Source organism: Oncorhynchus tshawytscha, linkage group LG30, assembly GCF_018296145.1.
Source record: "Oncorhynchus tshawytscha isolate Ot180627B linkage group LG30, Otsh_v2.0, whole genome shotgun sequence".
In the NCBI taxonomy this organism is placed as follows: Eukaryota; Metazoa; Chordata; class Actinopteri; order Salmoniformes; family Salmonidae; genus Oncorhynchus; species Oncorhynchus tshawytscha.
In genome coordinates, this window is record NC_056458.1 from 26,173,587 (window position 1) to 26,191,552 (window position 17,966).

The following is a 17,966-nucleotide window of genomic DNA, read 5'->3' on the forward strand; positions in this document are numbered from 1 at the left end:
CGTGACTATTTCATATTTCGATTAATGATCATGAGATTATTATGTTCCAGCCATTATTATGAGCCGTTCTCTCCTCGACAGCCTCAACTACTTAGTAAATAGAACGCCGAAAGTGCATAAAGATGTCGGCCCCCATGTACTTACCAAAAAGGCATCGTTTGCTAAGTTCGCCGTATTGTACATTGCTCTCTATACATTATCCAAATTCTCCAAGACGCAGCAATTTGAAAAACCAAAAAAGGAGATTGTGTTGATTTACTGGAACATTGACGATTTACTGGCACATTGAACATGTCGCACACCGTAGTTTAAGATCTCTGTGGGTAGTACTTAAAACAATGATGTCATACCTGAATTCCTCCATCGTTATGCACCTTCCCTTTGGAATGTATCCTTTTACGTGGGTGTTTTTGCCTGGGTCAATCAACACATAGGACTGTGATGATTAAGGAATTTTGGATGACGGTAATTGGCCAGCCAAATGACCACGGTTACCGTTACTAATAACTGTTCAAATTAGTTTTTTTTTTGTGCACATTTTCTCCTCTCCTCCACTCCTGCAGCTATTGAAGCCATATAAATAGTGAGCTGCTGCTGCATTGTGGGGTGCGTTGCTTAGGCAACTGAAGATTCCTTTGCTTGTTTCAGGAATTATTAAGAGTCCATGTTACGGCAGAAACGGACTCAAATTCACAAATATCGTCCCGTCTTCAGTCAACAGTTCCACACGTTTCTTCTTCTATCATTTTAAAACGGTTATGGAGGTTATTTATGATGGTCTTCATCCATAACTGTTGGTTGCACGGTTATACGGTCATTGCGCCAGCCCTAAAACTACACATATTGATCAGTAGCTATAAATGACTGATAATGATATACAAAAGACAACATGATTATAGTGCATAAATATAATAAAGTGCGTCATTCCCCAGCCTTGAACATTGCGAGCTTCACAACGAAAAGTCTAACCTTCCTAAGCTTATCCATGGGCTTACATACAGTAGGTGTTTGATGATTGTTGGGCTCCTGAGCGGTACAGTGGTTTAAGGCACTGCATCTCAGTGCTAGAGGCGTCACTACAGCCACCCTGGTTTGAATCCAGGCTGTATCACAACCGGACGTGATTGGGAGTCCCATATCGTGGCGCGCAATCGACTCAGCATTGTTAGGGTTTGGCCGGTGTAGGCCGTCATTGTAAACTATAATTTGTTCTTAACTGACTTGCCTAGTTAAATAAACGTTAAATACATTTTTAAAATGTAAAAATCCTGCACACATACACTATGAGGCAATTTATTTCATAAGACTATGCACTGGTGAGAAATTCATACCGTACATTGCATGGCATTTTTGAAAATGGCAAAGGTGCTGGAGATGGAAGTAGTATCCGGTAAGATAAAATGTTCAATGGTCTAATGTGCATTGAGACTAGCTGTGGATTGACAATAGATTTAACACAGAGAAACAAAGAAAAAACTCAGTACTTTGGCAATAAAAAAAAAAAACACTTCTTAATTCTTGGTGTGACAGATTTTTATCTTAAGGGCTTAAGAAACTCCCACACATTTTGGTACTCAACTAAGTGTTCTTTAAAAACCATGGATCTTTAATTAGCTACCCCTCCTTATATTAAGCTACCAAAAGGCAATAAAAGAAACATAATACCATATAAAAATAAAGCTTTTATTAAAATGTCAAAGCCATTTTCCATTTAAAAACCACTGAAATGCTGACAAAGTAATTTAAGTAAAGTCATTCTGATGAATAAGTTACACAGGTCTTTGGCATGCCGATGACATGCACATCTTTAGTTACAGCAAACAGCACAACATGTCACGCTGCCAATGATATATTCAGAGCTTAGATGTTGTAGCAAGACCAACATTCTATTCTAAAACAATATACAATAACCCTGTTGCTTCACATGTCAGTTCAAAATGTTCTATTTTTCTTAAGATTTCAACAACAGAATTCTTAAGATGATCTTACTTTTCATTGGGTTATACAATATCAATTAATAGAAGACGACTAAAATGATTAAGAGAACAGCATAAACACACATGGGCTAGAAGGGAATAAGACCGTACCCATGCCAAAATTATGCCATTTTTGTGTGTCTGTCATCTGTACAACAACTTCAAAAAGGCTGCTTTATCTTCTTCAGTAAAACACACAGTGAATATTCATCGTATTTATAACAGGTACAGTAGTACCAATATAATATATACACAGGGACTTTGGTGCAGAATATAAAAACATACAACAAAATGCAACTATAGTTTAGAATAAACCATATACATCCACATGTCGCTTTGGTCACATAAAAATAAATAAACAATCAATTCACAAATTTATCCCTGATAAACCTGCTACAAAAATAAATTCTGATAGCTGCTACACCGTTACATTCAACCTTTAAAGCCATATTCACATGTGAATTGTGTTTAACTCGCCAAACATGACAAAATATTCATATTTATAGAACAATAATTAAATTATTTCCTTTTTGATAGAGGAGAAATGTAATAGCCACAATGACTGGTAATTCCAGTTGCGCTGCAAGCTTGTCAGCAGGACAATGCATTAGTAAAAGCACAACAGTAAAGGCAATCTTAGCTATTCCATAAAATCATGAATACATTCTCCATCAAAACTCCTATTTAAGGCGCTGGATCCGCCACCTCAAAAGCATTCTTGTTTGGTAACCTCAAGATCTTTCACAGTAAGTCTAAATGTCCACTGCTCAGACTCCGTAAACACCATACTTGCTGAGTATAAAGCAAGAATGAAAAAAATCAGCTATGTTACATTGATCACCATTGTCATCTGTGCAATTAACAGCTCTCCACTTTGCAGATGGATACAGAGCTGATCCATTACAACTTGCACAATAACACTTTCACCCAGAGGGAATGCTTGATTTAAATACTGGCACCCCTCTCAACAAAAGCTTGCACAACGATGCACATTGATGGCGCAAGAGCCGAGACATGAGCTGCCTCTCCAAATTAGAGATGCTCACTGTCTGCCCACCAGTGTAGCCACTATCAGTGGACATCAATCAGTGCCACCTGTTCAATGACCAGAATTACTTTCAGATGGCCTGTAACATTAGCAACTTTTGCTAAGTTGGGGTAGTGAAGCCCCACTGGCTACATCTCCAACCCCTTCCCTTTCGATAAAACACCAGTTGGTTCAATCCTCAGTGTCAGGCTGGACCCCTAGCATGATGTGGAGCTCTTCGGCCGAGTAGCCCAGAAGATTCTGCAGGTCACAGACGAAGCGGTAGACGTATCGCTTGCCCGAGGTCTTGTGGATGATGTTCTTGTCGTAGTAGTATCGCAGGCCACGGCTCAGCTTCTCGTAGTTCATCTTGGGCTTGTTCTTCCTGCGGCCCCAGCGTCTAGCCACCTGGGAGAGGAAGGAGAGAATGATAAACACCAATGGAAAACAGAGTCTTACACTACATCTTGATGTCTTCTGATGGCTCTTATGTTGAAGACTTTTTTAGTCCTGTAAACTAGCTGTGTTGCCAATCTCGTCATACTCGTATTTGTAATTGTATTCATATTTATTTAAGCTACTTAGTAAGTACACAAACAAAAACAAACATATGTCCTCAGCAAAGTATAACTAATATAAATAGATTGATAGCTAGAACAACAATCACTAGCAATTCTGATTCACACACAATGTTTGTAAGAAGTGATGTAATGTGCCCTGAGATGAGTGAGAGAGACGGAGCGCCCCGTATGTCTGTCTGGGGAAATAAGTGCAGAGGGAGAACGGCTTTTTCTAATCCAATCATTGCAGCAGGCTCAAACGATACCCTGCTTGTTTCTTACAGATGGAAGAACTAGCCAATAGTTATTTAGAGCATAAAGGGCTTCACACTTTTTGAGGGACAGAGAGATGCGTGCTGGCAGCTGACAATTACTATTTTAATTACAAAAAATACTTGTCATAATCGCATTCCGAAAATTCTCCATATCCGTTGCGATAATCTTTTTATCAGAGTACTCGGTACATCCCTAATGTAAACCCTTGTGGCTATCTCCTCCACAACCTGATATACACATATTGTATGAGGCCAATTGACACTCACCTCATCTGGGTCAGTGAGTTTGAACTCCCAGCCGTCTCCGGTCCAGCTGATGATGGCCTGACAACTCTTATCAGTCAGGAGCTCCAGCAGGAACTGCCACAGCTGGATAGGACCGCTTCCTGTTGAGAGGGGAAAAAAGGCATAGGAGTCAGACGGCGATCAAAAGGCATAGTTTGTGTATACACAACTGTAGTGTACTGTTTTGAACTGGAGTTGAAACTGGGGTTGACAGAGAGATAGATAGTATTTCATACAAGATGAGCTGGGTTTGACTGTTTCAGCGGGTTCATAAACTCACCAGTGAAGCCAGCCAGCACGGCAGCAGGTATGACAGGCTTTCCCAGTTCCACAGGCTCGTTCCTCTCCTGGACGTAGTCCTTGAAGGATAGGCCCTGATTCCCCAGGCTCAGGGTGCTGCTGTTGCACTCGTCCTCAAAGCTGTCGTGGGACGGCACCCTCTGGTTGTCCGCCAGGGAAGACTGGCTACCCCAGGATTGCAGCATGGACTCTGGCCCCTCAAAGCTGTCCATGCTCTCCAATGAACACAAACTCTGGTCCTGGGACGAGACTGTAGATAAACAAAGCACAGAGATGGTTAGTTCAACTGAAACTGAATCAAGTTAAGGAAATATCACTGAATTCAAATATCTGTTGGGAATCGCTTACATGTGTTCCCTTGGAAAATGAACACTAATGAATTAACATTGATTAATAGCTTCTAGACAACAGTGAGTTGGCCTACTCACAGGCTTTGCAGAGTTGCCCTGCGTCTGGGTTGCTCCTGATGTAGCTGACATTGACCGTGCTCAGTTGGGGCTTAGAGAACATGGAGAACTCCTGATCTCGGTTCAGCAGGGTAGTCTTGTCCGCAGTCTCAAACAGTTCTCTCAGCAGACTACCGCTGTTGTCAGGAACCTGCAGGGCACACTGGGTCTCCTCCAGACTGAAGCCTGTAAAGAAGAACATATGCCCACTTAGCTCATCTCATCAGAGACCTCAGAGACCTCTTTGGACAGCTTAAAGGCCCAGTGCGGTCAAAAGCGTGATTTTTCTATGTTTTATATATATTTCCACACTGAGGTTGGAATAGTGATATCACTAGACAGTAAATTAGTTAATAGGCCAATAAGAACGTTTCTAACCTCTCTCTCTTTCCCCTCCCAACTCAGACCACTCCCAGACAGTTTCTTTTAAAACAATTTTAATTAAAACAATCACAGTAAAGTACTTAATTGTTAGCCAGAAATGATTTGATATTGAGATTTTTTTAAATGGCTGAATTGGGCCTTTAAGGCTTCTGTTCAAATGAAGCTGAAGCCAAACTGTTTTGTCTATCTGATGTTTACTTGGATTTGAACCCTCTGGTGCTCAGTATGTTTTTCTACTGGACACTCACCGACAGAGCTCATCCAGTTGGTTACTGAGGGCACAACACTGCTGAGGCTTTTGGATTCTTCTCTCTCTCGACATTCTGGAAGAAAACGGAGGATAAAGTCAGGAACCGTCAGAAATACTGTTATTTGATTTTAGAGTGTATCATTTAGCCAAAGGGTACAGTAATTCTACAGAATAAAGAAACCCTTTCCACCTGAATACAAAAAAAACTGACGACTCCACCTATTCTTTCCCCCATCTTCCTTCCACACAAATACCATCTGACTAAAAAATTCCACTGTTACCTTTCATCATCTGGTCCAGGTGCTCCCACAGGATGTCGCCCACAAAGTCTGGGGCCAGGTCCAGGAAGCTCTCCTTGCCCAGGTCACACAGCTCCTGGCCGTTCATGTCAAACTTAAAGAAGTGGACGTTGGCCAGGCTGAACTCACTGGCTGCCCAGTGGAGCCACTGCATCACGTGCTGCTTGGTCCACTTATGGGGGTCTGTGAAAGAGAGAAAGAAAAAAGATATGGCTTAATATACAGCCATTTTAAATGACTAAAATGTTCATTCACAATTCCATGGAAACGTCACCAAAATCCACCAGTCTTTGACTTGATTTTACTTAGCTAGGCTTACTTTTTAATGATTAAGGGACAGGCAAAATGTTTTACCAAATCTCAATTTTTTATGTAAATGGCATGTTATAGAAGAGTCCAGACACAGTTTTTTTTTAGATTTCACTTGGTTTTGAGAAACTTACCCCACCAGCAATATACTTCATTATTGCTTGTTCTGCAGTATGGATAAACATGAACAAATAAGTCATTTCCGAAACAGGCGATACTTTTCTGTGTGCGAGCATTTATGTATTTTTTGGTTCCCATTGTGGTGACACGAGAAATGAGAAAGCATGTGCATGCTCGCACATGGAAAAGTATCGCCTGAGTCCAATAAAATGGAATATAAAGTTGTGTATAAAGTTCGGAATTACACAATTTCATGTGTATAACATCTAAAGACCTGCATCACTATGCTGAGAGCTTTGCCATTTCTAAAAGGCGATATTTGGGTGTTTTTGGAGCCTTTGTTCATGTTTATCTGTGGCCCCCATATTGCAGAATGAGCAATGAGGAAGTCTATTGCTGGTGGGGAGCTCTCTTTCTCCAAACCAAGTGAAATCGCAAAGAAAGTGTCTGGATACTTCTATAACATGCTATTTACATCAAAAATAGAGATTTGGTTAAAAAAGGTGAACCTGTCCTTTAAAGAAGGGAAGAAAAGAAAAATACTTAAACACTCAACAAGTGGGAAAATGTCATACAAACATGGTGTTAACGAGTAAGAATGAGGAGTTAATCTATTGTGGAAGCTGGAGTGAGTGCAAAGCTTTCGAAATGAGCCCAAAATGACTGACTTCCAAACCAGTTCAAAATTAGCTAGGAAATTAGCAAATTGTCATCCTTGTAAAAACATTTCAATAGAAATGAAGAAAAAGGACAATGAGACTGAGGTGTAGAAAGTGACTCACTGTTGGAGATGCCACAGCAGCGTTGGACCTTGGAGAAGCCACTGAAGCTGTCCTTCAAGGCCTGACTCATCACTGCCTTACTGCACGGGGTCAAAAGTGGAACAGAGCAAGGGCCCATGTCTGGAGAGTTTACAAAAACAAATGTTTGATTACTCTATTAATCAACCTTTCTAGACCTTTCTTATGTAATAACATTGCTTTAACAGTGTGATAATTGTTTAAAGACCCAAATCAGTAAAAAACGCGCATTTCCTTTGTGCCTGCGTATGTGATTACACATATATGAGCAGGGTTTACTGTCAATGCTATAAGAACAATGGCCTTTTAGAAATGGCAAAGCTCTCAGCATAGTGATCTGTATAATAACCTCCATTGCGCAACACAAACCACAAGTTGGTGTGATCTCAACACAATAGGCAGGTCTGTCAATGCAAACAAGAATGAACACTGTACAGTATGCCACATCCTAATACTGTTCATAGTTGATTCAGCTCCAAATTGGTTGTACACTACTCTGTTTTGTGCACACTAACAACAGCCTTAAAAACACTACTCATACATATACAAACTCAGAAATAAAGTTCCATTTAAAGGCCCAGTGCCAAAACTATGATTTCCCTGTGTTTTATATACATTTACACACTATGAGGTTAGAATAATACTGTGCAATTTAGAAAATTATGACGATGCCCTTTTAGTGCAAGAGCTGTTTGATTGCCTAAAATGTCAGTCTGTTTAGGTAGGATGGAGTTTTGGCATGCCTGGTGACATCACCAGGTGTTTAATTAGTTAATAGACCAATAAGAAAGAGGTCCAAACCACTCTGCCAATAAAAGCTAGTTTTCAGTTTCCCCCTCCCCACTCAGACCACTCCCAGCTAAATTCTTGCTTGAGAAATTGCTCTTTGCAAAGAAGCAATTTTTGTTTCATTTTAATTCAAAACAATTACAGTAAGGTACCTAATTGTTACCCAGTAATGATTTAATATTGAGATTGAAAAAAACCCCCAGCTGCATTGGGCCTTCAAAAAAAATCTAAATAGGGTTCAGACAATTTAAGTGGGCTAGCTGCCATGCAACCGGATGAGATTGATTAACAAAGTTTGGGTTATGGATAATTGTTAACCACAAATAAACACTTGTTTTTCTGTTAATCATGAATTAAAACTGTTTGTATGCCAGCAATCACTACATTGTTAACTTTGTCACCTCATGTCTCGCAAATAATCTTCCTAATAGAGTTTGGTCTAACTTTGGCCTGGGGTGATTAGTTGGTATTGGTGTTATGAAAGTGTTTTGGTGTAAAGTAGAGGGCTAGAGTGATGTGGCACTCATTGGTAGGTTGTGGTGGTGGCGTACCATGTGAGACACAGTTGAGGCCAGAGGGCACCTCCTGAAAAGACTGCTCATCATCTGAGGGGAGGAAGTATCCCGAGAACAGAGACATGGGATCTTCAAAAAGGTCAAACGCTGCCTGCCGCTGTGGAGGACAAACACATAAAAAACAACATACTGTAAGTTTAAATTAAAAGACACAAAACATGTATTTTGCCTGATGATTTGAGAAAGCCCCATTCTACTGTATGTCTACATAATTGGATATATTAGGTGAGACAAGCATCGTCCTGAACGGATGACCAACACCTGATCACTCACAGATACTGTGAATCATTTAGGAAATACCTTATTCACTTCTTTAGACGGAGTCACATAAAGTGAGATAAAAGACAAAAGATAACAGAGCAGGCAAAAGTATTGACAGAAACAACTCTGTATGTGGGCACTCCCTTTCAGTAGAGCCAATCTGTCATCATTAGTCAAACACATCAGGCCTTTCTCATTCTCCCAGCTAAGCCTGGCCCTGAACCGCTGGGAGAGGATGACCATACATAGTCTTCCTGTTCCGTAGCAGAACTAGAAACTCCCCTTGATGCAGCTGGCAGCAGTTCAGCTCTGAGGGTTTATAACACAGCGTAGGCTGTTGCTTTTTGAGAGAAAAAAACTCTACCCCCTCCTCCCTCTATCCTTCTCTCTCCCTTTTCACTCTCTCTCGTTCCCCCTCTTCAAATCAGGTTAGACAAACCAGGCTCTTCTTCACAATTCTATTAGGTAAAAACAAGCCCTTTTAAGATGAGCTCTGCTTGAATCTGCACTGTACCCATCTCAGCATTTTACAGATGCTGATGAGACTTCTTATGACGTTATACAACCAAGCCGCACATGAAACCTTAACAAATCATTAGGACATCTATAGTAAAGATGTACGCTAAAGTGCCATTTGTGCACCTGTCTAATACTGTAAGGCACAATGATTTTTTATACAAATAACTCCCCACAAAACATCATCCTTTTTTATCCATAAACTGTTTAATAGGCTGGCACAAACAGGTCCCTCAATGTCTTGAGAGCCTTTTTTCTTGCTAGTTACCAAGGTGACCAATTGAGTTAGTGGCCGTAGAGAAGGTGGAAAGACTGGGAGCCTCTCCTCCATCAGCTTCCCAATTATCTTCACATTTAATATGCCTGGCTTTGTCCTCTTACTTTTCATTTATTATTTTATGGTTAAAGTTATGGGGAGAGGAATAGCAGACTCAAGTGTGCTGCAACACACAGGATTTAAAAATAAATCTCTGCTGATATTTGGAATCCGTGCTTTCTTAACTCCCCAATAGCCTTGAGTGAAGGGTGCTCCAATTCCAGTCCTGGAGAGCTATTGGGTGTGCAGGATTTTGATCCAGCCTTGCAGAATCAGTTGTGATACAGTGGTCCTATATCTACTATACACAATTCCATCTCCAGCACTACGATGTATGTGATTTTCCTACTTATCTACTATATTAGTGGCACAGCCTTGTGAAGTCTCACCTTGAGGCTGGAGCGATAGCCAGTGGACAAGGGGGCCACTTTGTCCATGCTGAGGTCACACATCTTCAGTAATCTTCAGGTAAATTACAGAGAGAAAGTTTATGAGCAACACTAATCACATCAGTAATGACATCACACTGAATGGAAATTTGTATGATACTGTATCTGTCTCTGAGGGTTGTAATACGTTTCTCTACAATGACAATGAATTCACATGCAACCTATAGATCAACTGTTCTCCTAAATAGCAACAACAAAATATGCAATGTATAAATATGAGTATATTACAATGTCTTATTTTATACTGAGCACATAATGGCTTAATAGTGCCTAAATTGTGTTAGTACATTATACAAATAAAGCCTGCACATTGAATTCAATATCCTAATGCATTGGCACACTTTCCAAAGCAACCTGAACACAATTGAATAAATAGGCTATTGATTTGGCTAGTTTGGGGAATTACTGAAACATGTTAAAAATATATGTTTTACATTAGGCCAACAATTACACACACACTATCATTATGACATCACGAATGTCTGAGACAGAAATATTGCATAATTCTCTCATTGGTCACAAGTTTAATCGGTCCCGAAATGACTCAAGGCCCCTCATGGTAGGGGGGGTCCTTCATATTAGATTAGCGGCCACACATTCAATAGTGATTCTATTGACATAGCCATGTTGAATAATTCGTAAAGATATATTTAATATCAGTGATAAATGAATCATTACCCTAATTTAAATAATATGTCGCATAGACCACAAGGCATGGAATGGGATTTACCGTTGGTTATTATTCCACCAGAAACAATTATCGCAAATGTCATGTAGAACAGAAACAAACTATTCAGGAAAGCAGTACAGAGTCAAATGGCACATTGTCTGGGAATAGATCAAAGAACGAGAGAAGAGACACAAATCAGGGACCTACCTGTTGAATTGATCGGCTGTTCTTCAAAACAGCAACAGTGTAACGTTAAATTGTATTCCTTTTCGATATTGAATATTTATCCTATTCAGTGTTGTATGTGCGCAAGCCTATGCTGTATTTGAGTTTTTGTACCTCCCAGATACACTGACCAGTAGAAAATCAAAACAATGCACAGCCTTGTTTCTTCGTGCGTGCTTGACGAGTGTATCTAGGCAATGAGGAAGTGCAGCTTTTTTTTGCTGTTTTCATAGCGCGCTATGTAACTCAGTGGGAGGAGCGTGTAGTAAGCAATGGAAAATGATCATAGTGGAACATATTCAACGCGCTTTACCGGATGTAAACAGTGTTGCAGTTCTGTCAAAATAAAAAAAATATTAACGCTGAAAACGTGCAGAAGCCAAGCAACTCTGACGCACTTATCCAGTAATATTGTCAGGGATGAATGCTGATCGAAAACACACTCAGGTCAGTAATTCATATTAGCCAATTGTGGAATGGCCCTGTCAATCTTATACTTTGAGGTTTCAAAGGCAGTGCCACTTGAGAATAAATAAAAAAGATGAGAAAAGTTTCCTCAAGGATATCAATCAATCAATTAACCAACAGCAATATTTTTGTTCACTGATATGTTTCAGCCTAGATCCAAAACATGGGCCAGAGAAAGATCAGGAAGTTATAGAACAAGAACATTAAGTATGGCCTGATTATTTTGTGTTGGTCTATTTAAAACTTCTTAGGGCTGCAATCCCATTAACAGGATCGATATGACAATAGTCAGTGAAAGTGCAGGGCGCCAAATTCAAAACAACAGAAATCTCATAATTAAAATTCCTCAAACATACATGTATCTTATACCATTTTAAAGGTAATCTTGTTGTTAAACTCACCACAGTGTCCGATTTCAAATAGGCTTTACAGCGAAAGCACCACAAATGATTATGTTAGGTGACCACCAACTCACAGAAAAGCACAGCCATTTTTCCAGCCAAAGAGAGGAGTCACAAAAAGCACAAATAGAGATAAAATTAATCACTAACCTTTGATGATCTTCATCAGATGACACTCATAGGACTTCATGTTACAAAATACATGTATGTTTTGTTTGATAAAGTTCATATTTATATAAAAAAAATCTCTGTATACATTGGCGCGTTACGTTCACTAGTTCCAAAAACATCCGGTGATATTGCAGAGAGCCACATAATTTGACAGAAATACTCATTATAAATGTTGATAAATACAATTGTTAGACATGGATATATACATATACCTCTCCTTAATGCAACCGCTGTGTCAGATTTTTAAAAAAACTTTACGGAAAAAGCAAACCATGCAATAATCTGAGACGGCGCTCAGAAAATAAATAAAATTATCCGCCATGTTGGAGTCAACAGAAATCAGAAATCACATTAGAAATATTCCCTTACCTTTGACGATCTTCATCAGAATGCACTCCCAGGAATCCTAGTTCCACAATAAATGCTTGATTTGTTCAATAATGTCCATTATTTATTTCCAAGTAGCTACTTTTGTTAGCACGTTTAGTACACAAATCCAAACGCTCATGTAGGTCCATCTGAACGTTGGACGAAAACTTCAAATAGTTATATTACAGGTCGAAGAAACTTGTTAAACTAAGTATAGAATCAATCTTTAGGATGTTGTTATCATAAATCTTCAATAAAGTTCCAACCGGAGAATTCCTATGTCTGTAGAGAAGCCATGGAACGCAGGTCGCTATCATGTCAAATGCGCATGACCAGGACCTGGCTCTCTGCCAGACCACTGATTCAAAGAGCTCCCATCCATCTCCACAACACAGTAGAAGCCTCATTCAAGTTTCTAAAGACGGTTGACATCTAGTGGAAGCCCTAGGAAGTGCAACTTTATCCATATCCCACTGTGTATTCAATAGGGGCTGGGTTGAAACTCGACCAACCTCAGATTTCCCACTTCCTGTTTGGATTTCTTCTCAGGTTTTTGCCTGCCATGTGAGTTCTGTTATACGCACAGACATCATTGAAACAGTTTTAGAAACTTCAGAGTGTTTTATATCCAATACTAATAATAATATGCATATATTAGCAACTGGGACTGAGGAACGGGCAGTTTACTTTGGGCACCTTTCATCCAAGCTATTCAATACTGCCCCTTGCAGCCATAAGAAGTTTTAACATCTGTATATCACAGCATTTCCCATCATGTCTGCATGAGTGGATACCCCCATCCCTAAATGATACAGTGTAAATGATATTGACTAATAGGGTGTATCCGTATTGTAAAAAGTGCCCTCCCCACTACTTTCAGTCAAATGTAGTTGAGAACTCTTCCAGAGGTGTGGAATTTGGTAAACCTCGTTGTGATTGGTGGGGCTTTGCTCTTATGTTCTCTATTGCTCCTCTATTGTTCCTCAAGCAAAGGGGAGACCGATGACATCAGAAATTCCCATCAGACCAACTCTTTGAATGCCCTTCACCTTGAAGTTTTTTGATGATAACATGTTTTTTTACCCTTTAGTGTGTGTAATTTACTGTATTTATACTTGGGATATCGCTTTTCAACAATAAACGTTTAAAAATCACTGGAGGAAGTCTTTAAATGAAACCTTTGGGTGAGAAGTTTTAGATTAGTAAAGTTTCAATGTCCAAGCTTGGTTGAGAAGGTTGTGTTTTGATTTGTAACAAATAACCTCAAAATTTGCTGTAATTATTTTGAATCATGTAGTATTTGTACATGCCAGTCTGTTGGACACATGCAGTATCTAGCATGGTTCTACAGGCCATGGACCATTTTCATCAACATAAAGTATATCAGGTGTTTAGTCAGTTCTACCTCTATGTGTGGAATGCTTTGACATATTTCAATCCATTTGGAGGATGGGGTTCATCTTTGGAATTGTACCCAAGTTTCAGGTAGTAGAATAGTAGAGGGCCAGACTTTGGTAGCCTTCATTGAACATAACAGAGGGCTCAAATAAAGTGTTACCATTTGTGTCTTAGTGAGATTGAGGTATTTCTTCTTATTATGAGGTCTGTAAGCCTGCAGTGACCACCTTTAAAAATCACACTTACACAAAAACCAGGAATGAATAAAAGGAAATCATTTCAGAATGCTGGCACATAGCCTTGAAATTAATTGCTGATCTACAAAAGTTGTGGAGCACAGTACTAACCCTTAGAATGTCTACCTTGATATCACATTTACACCATTTAGCAGACACTCTCATCTAGAGCAATTAGGGAAAGGGGATACCAGTTGCACAACTCGAATGTATTTATCCAAAATGTGTCTACCGCATTTAACCCAACCCATCTGACTCAGAAAAATGCATTGGGGCTGCCTTAATCAACATCCACAGTGCAGTTGTTGGGGGTTAACTGCCTTGTTCAAGGGCAGAACGACAGACCTTTCACCTAGTCAGTTTGGGATTCAAACCAGCAACCTTTCGGTTACTGGTCCAATACTCTTAACCACTAGACTACCTGCCACTGCTTATATTATAGACATAAAACCTCACTGAAGGACGCCATGCTCTGTTTCCCCTTTTCTCTTGTATGGAAATCAACCTGTTAATTCATACATACAGTATGATGAAGATGAGGATCCCAATGACTATTGCTTAATTTCAATGGACAGCAGCCCTGTATTGAAACAGCCATGAGAGGTCAGATGACAATGAGAAATTATGTAAAGCACTCATTTTTATGTAACATCGTTCAACCAATGAAAATATTAATCTGCCCTATTGAAAACATTGTTGGGTCGCAGGGCAAGTTGCCCGGGTCTGCAAAACATGATTTAGCTTTTCATTGCACTCATTGCATCTACTGTTGCTAAGCAACTCCCAACTCCTTCTCTGTCTGTTTCAGTGCTAAATGTGAAAAGAGAGGGAGAGAGATGAAAGAGAGAGCGATGAGGGAGATAGAGATAAGGGGGAAAGAGAGATGAAGGAGAGAAAGGTATGGAGGAGAGAGAGAGGAGGGAAATGAGATGGAGAAAGAACTAGGGATGGGTGTGTGCTGACTGCTGACAGGACATAGACCTGCTTTGAAAATAGTTTGTTTAAGGATGTTGATACCTGGCTGCCAATTAATCTACTGCAAATCTGGAGCCTATCACTGATTGATATAAAGAGAAGCATGTGGAAACAGTTATCTTGGAACCGTGAATCAAATTCTCTTGTGAACGCTGGCCTCCGCCCTGGTCAGTTATGGATGTTGGGAAAGACTACAAAAACAGTGGCAATGAAAGGTTTCTCATACTCACGACCAACCATCACGACCCATCACTCATCTTCATTGTTTGGTACACATAATGTCTAACAAGAGGGCAATGTATTTAATGGCACCTACACAGAAGACCTCTCAAACTCCTCCCCATAAGACATTCTATGTGTTTCCCAGATAAGCTTATCCTACAAAATCATGACACGTTCTAACATGACCAACACATCACACCCTGAGTGATGCTACTTTCTTTTCAGTGTTTTTCTTTTCACGGCTTTGTTTTGGCCTCACCATTTTATTTTGCATGACTCATCAAGTTTTCTTCTTTTCTTTTCTTGGAGTATTTGCAAAGCCTGAACGATTGAGCGTCCAAGTTCAACAGAAATAAAAGCTGAGTACAGTGCACACACAGCAGTGAAATGAGCTCAGGCATCTGGATGGACAGATCCCTGCCCCACCGTCAGGCCCCCCTGGAGTGAACCCACCATGAGAAATTCCTCCATAAAATCATCTCACAGAGTCGATCTGCTGCTTCGCTCAGAACACTGCCACTCACCGACAGAGAGTCTCTCAGCAGATGACTGCGCGGCATACCAAAATAGGAGTTTGCATATTTGTATTTTCACTGGAGTCTTTTTTCAGTCCTGAGTGCATGATGGCTTTTCCATAGAGAACGGCACATGTTGAAGCTGATACTCATTGTATAGTAACGTTTCCCCTTTTTTTGAAGTTTTACTGAAGCGTTTCACACTTAAGAGGCAGTCACTGTTACCATATCGACTCCTGGAAGGATTGGTGCCACTGTGTACCATTAAAACCATTGTGTATTACATGTGGTCATGACTTAGCTACTGTATGTTGGAATCAAATGTTCCTCTCCTTACTAAATATCTCCCCTGACGAGCACTAGCCTAGTTCTCTTTAAGATCCACTGGTCCACAGAAACACAGAGACTCACCTGAGCCTAAGGCTCAATCTGTGGAATGAATGTAAGCCTAATGGGCATTGTAAAAGGTAGAGTACCAAATACATTTGAATCTTAACACTAAATCTACCTGGTCATCTGTCCATATAAAACTTTTGTTATGACTGACATCATCAGTCTGTGATAGAATGACCCATTTCTACATCTCCATTCAATTGACAGTTCTGTGAAGGGTACATGCAGCCATTTGTTTTTATTGGCAGGGGTTTATTTGCTTGGCTATACCGCCCTCTGTTGGTCGAAATCAACTAAAAATAGACTGCAAATGTATACCAGAAAAAAATTGAAATGAGCTGAGGTTTTCAGTCCAATTACTCTGCTTAATTTTATGGCTGAAATGTACATACCGGTTCACACATTTATTCATACTTATTTATGCAATAATTTGATTATAATTAGCTAAAATCATAATACTGAACTAGTCTTCAATTACAAAAATACCACATTATAGTTTAGATGGCCTTGTCTAGGGGCTTGTATGATTTGACACATTGGAGTGTACATTAAACATTTACATTAAATGTATCCAGAGATAACAATATATCCATACAGCATAAACAGTTATTTTTAAAAAGGCTATTGACAATGGGCACACAATTCAGCCTCTAACTATACTAATACTGATATCCTAAAACATGATCTGGGCACAACAGTTTATTCAGAGCCAGCCTCCCCCACCCAGTGTTGTGTGTAAAAAAAACAAGAAGCAGAGTGAAAAAATTATGTGACCATTTTTCATGTGTAATTAGGCAGTGAAATGCGATCCCTTTCTGCAGAGAGAGAGAGGCAACCCCGAGCACCGAGCTGGAGTCAATGGCTTCCAGATTTCAATCCCAACCTCCACTGTCTAGACTCAACGTTGCTCTTTTTTCCCTCCCTCCTCCCTCCCTCCCTCCCTCCCTCCCTCCCTCCCTCCCCCTCCCTCCCTCCCTCCCTCCCTCCCTCCCTCCCTGTTGAAAACAGATTCTACACAGAACAGACTCTACACAAAACACCAAGAAGCCGGGAGGTTTGGTTCTCTGCCCCCCACTCCTTCTCTCGTCCTCTCCCTCTCCCTATTTGGGGGGAGAGAGGGATGTGAAACACATTGTGGCAGGCCAGATGTGGCAGTGTTGTCGCTCTCTACTCACACACCACACGTGTCATCTAGGAGCGGCGAGAGTGGCGTGTCTTGGGTGCCATGGCGGGGTCACACAGACCCCCTTTTACACAGGACAGTCTAGCCCAGGTCCCTATCACTCAACACTAACCACTGGACCATTAGGCTCTACAACCTCAAAGTATCTACACATGACATAGCTACTGAAAAATGACAGAAAGTGCAATAATGTCAGCAACATTCATGCTTGGTTTATTTGAACTTTTCCTGATGACAAGACAATGGTTAATATTTCATTGAGCATAGATGTTTAATGTGGGGATGAAGCAGATATGGTGATGAATGACAACAGATTATTTTTCTCATTCAACAGATCATTTGATTGTCTTCATTCAAACCAAAAGAGCTCAGATCAAGGGTCCTGTTGGTTTATCCAATAAGACATTGTACATGGGTTGTCATTGTCAATCAGCACTGTTAGCTCTCTGAGCTAAAGGCTATAAGTTGCAGGCAAGATTACACTACACATCACAGTAGGCTAGCTCTGTGAACTAACTTTTCTACACAGGTACAGAAAAACTATCTCAGACAGCAAAGTGCCATTGAGCCATCTGGGTACTTTTTCAGATAGCCAGTGTTCATTTTGCCATCTGGTAGTTGTCAATTCTGCACCACTGTGCTCTGTGTGCCTCAAGCTATCTAGGGGAGGATTTTAATTCCCTAAATATTTCAATTTTGTTTGTTTAGAGGGAAGAATTCTATGTCTGCATTCTTTGTGTACTGTACATAAGGATTGATGTTTGTTTCCATGATTTGACTAAAGTGGAACGACCTCTGCTTGG

At 40.2% G+C, this 17,966-nt stretch overlaps 1 protein-coding gene across 1 annotated transcript; it reads right to left on the bottom strand.

Moving 5' to 3' along the window:
- Positions 1–1,669: 1,669 nt before the first annotated feature.
- On the bottom strand, positions 1,670–11,044 carry ets2 (v-ets avian erythroblastosis virus E26 oncogene homolog 2). Its single transcript, XM_024393873.2, has 10 exons — positions 10,815–11,044; positions 9,878–9,950; positions 8,372–8,492; positions 7,014–7,133; positions 5,785–5,985; positions 5,502–5,576; positions 4,852–5,055; positions 4,404–4,673; positions 4,106–4,224; positions 1,670–3,411 (listed from the first exon to the last, which is right to left on the bottom strand). The coding sequence occupies exons 2-10, from the start codon at positions 9,938–9,940 to the stop codon at positions 3,196–3,198; spliced, it is 1,389 nt and encodes a 462-aa protein (XP_024249641.1). The 5' UTR covers positions 9,941–9,950; positions 10,815–11,044; the 3' UTR covers positions 1,670–3,195.
- Between the last annotated feature and the right edge of the window lie 6,922 nt (positions 11,045–17,966).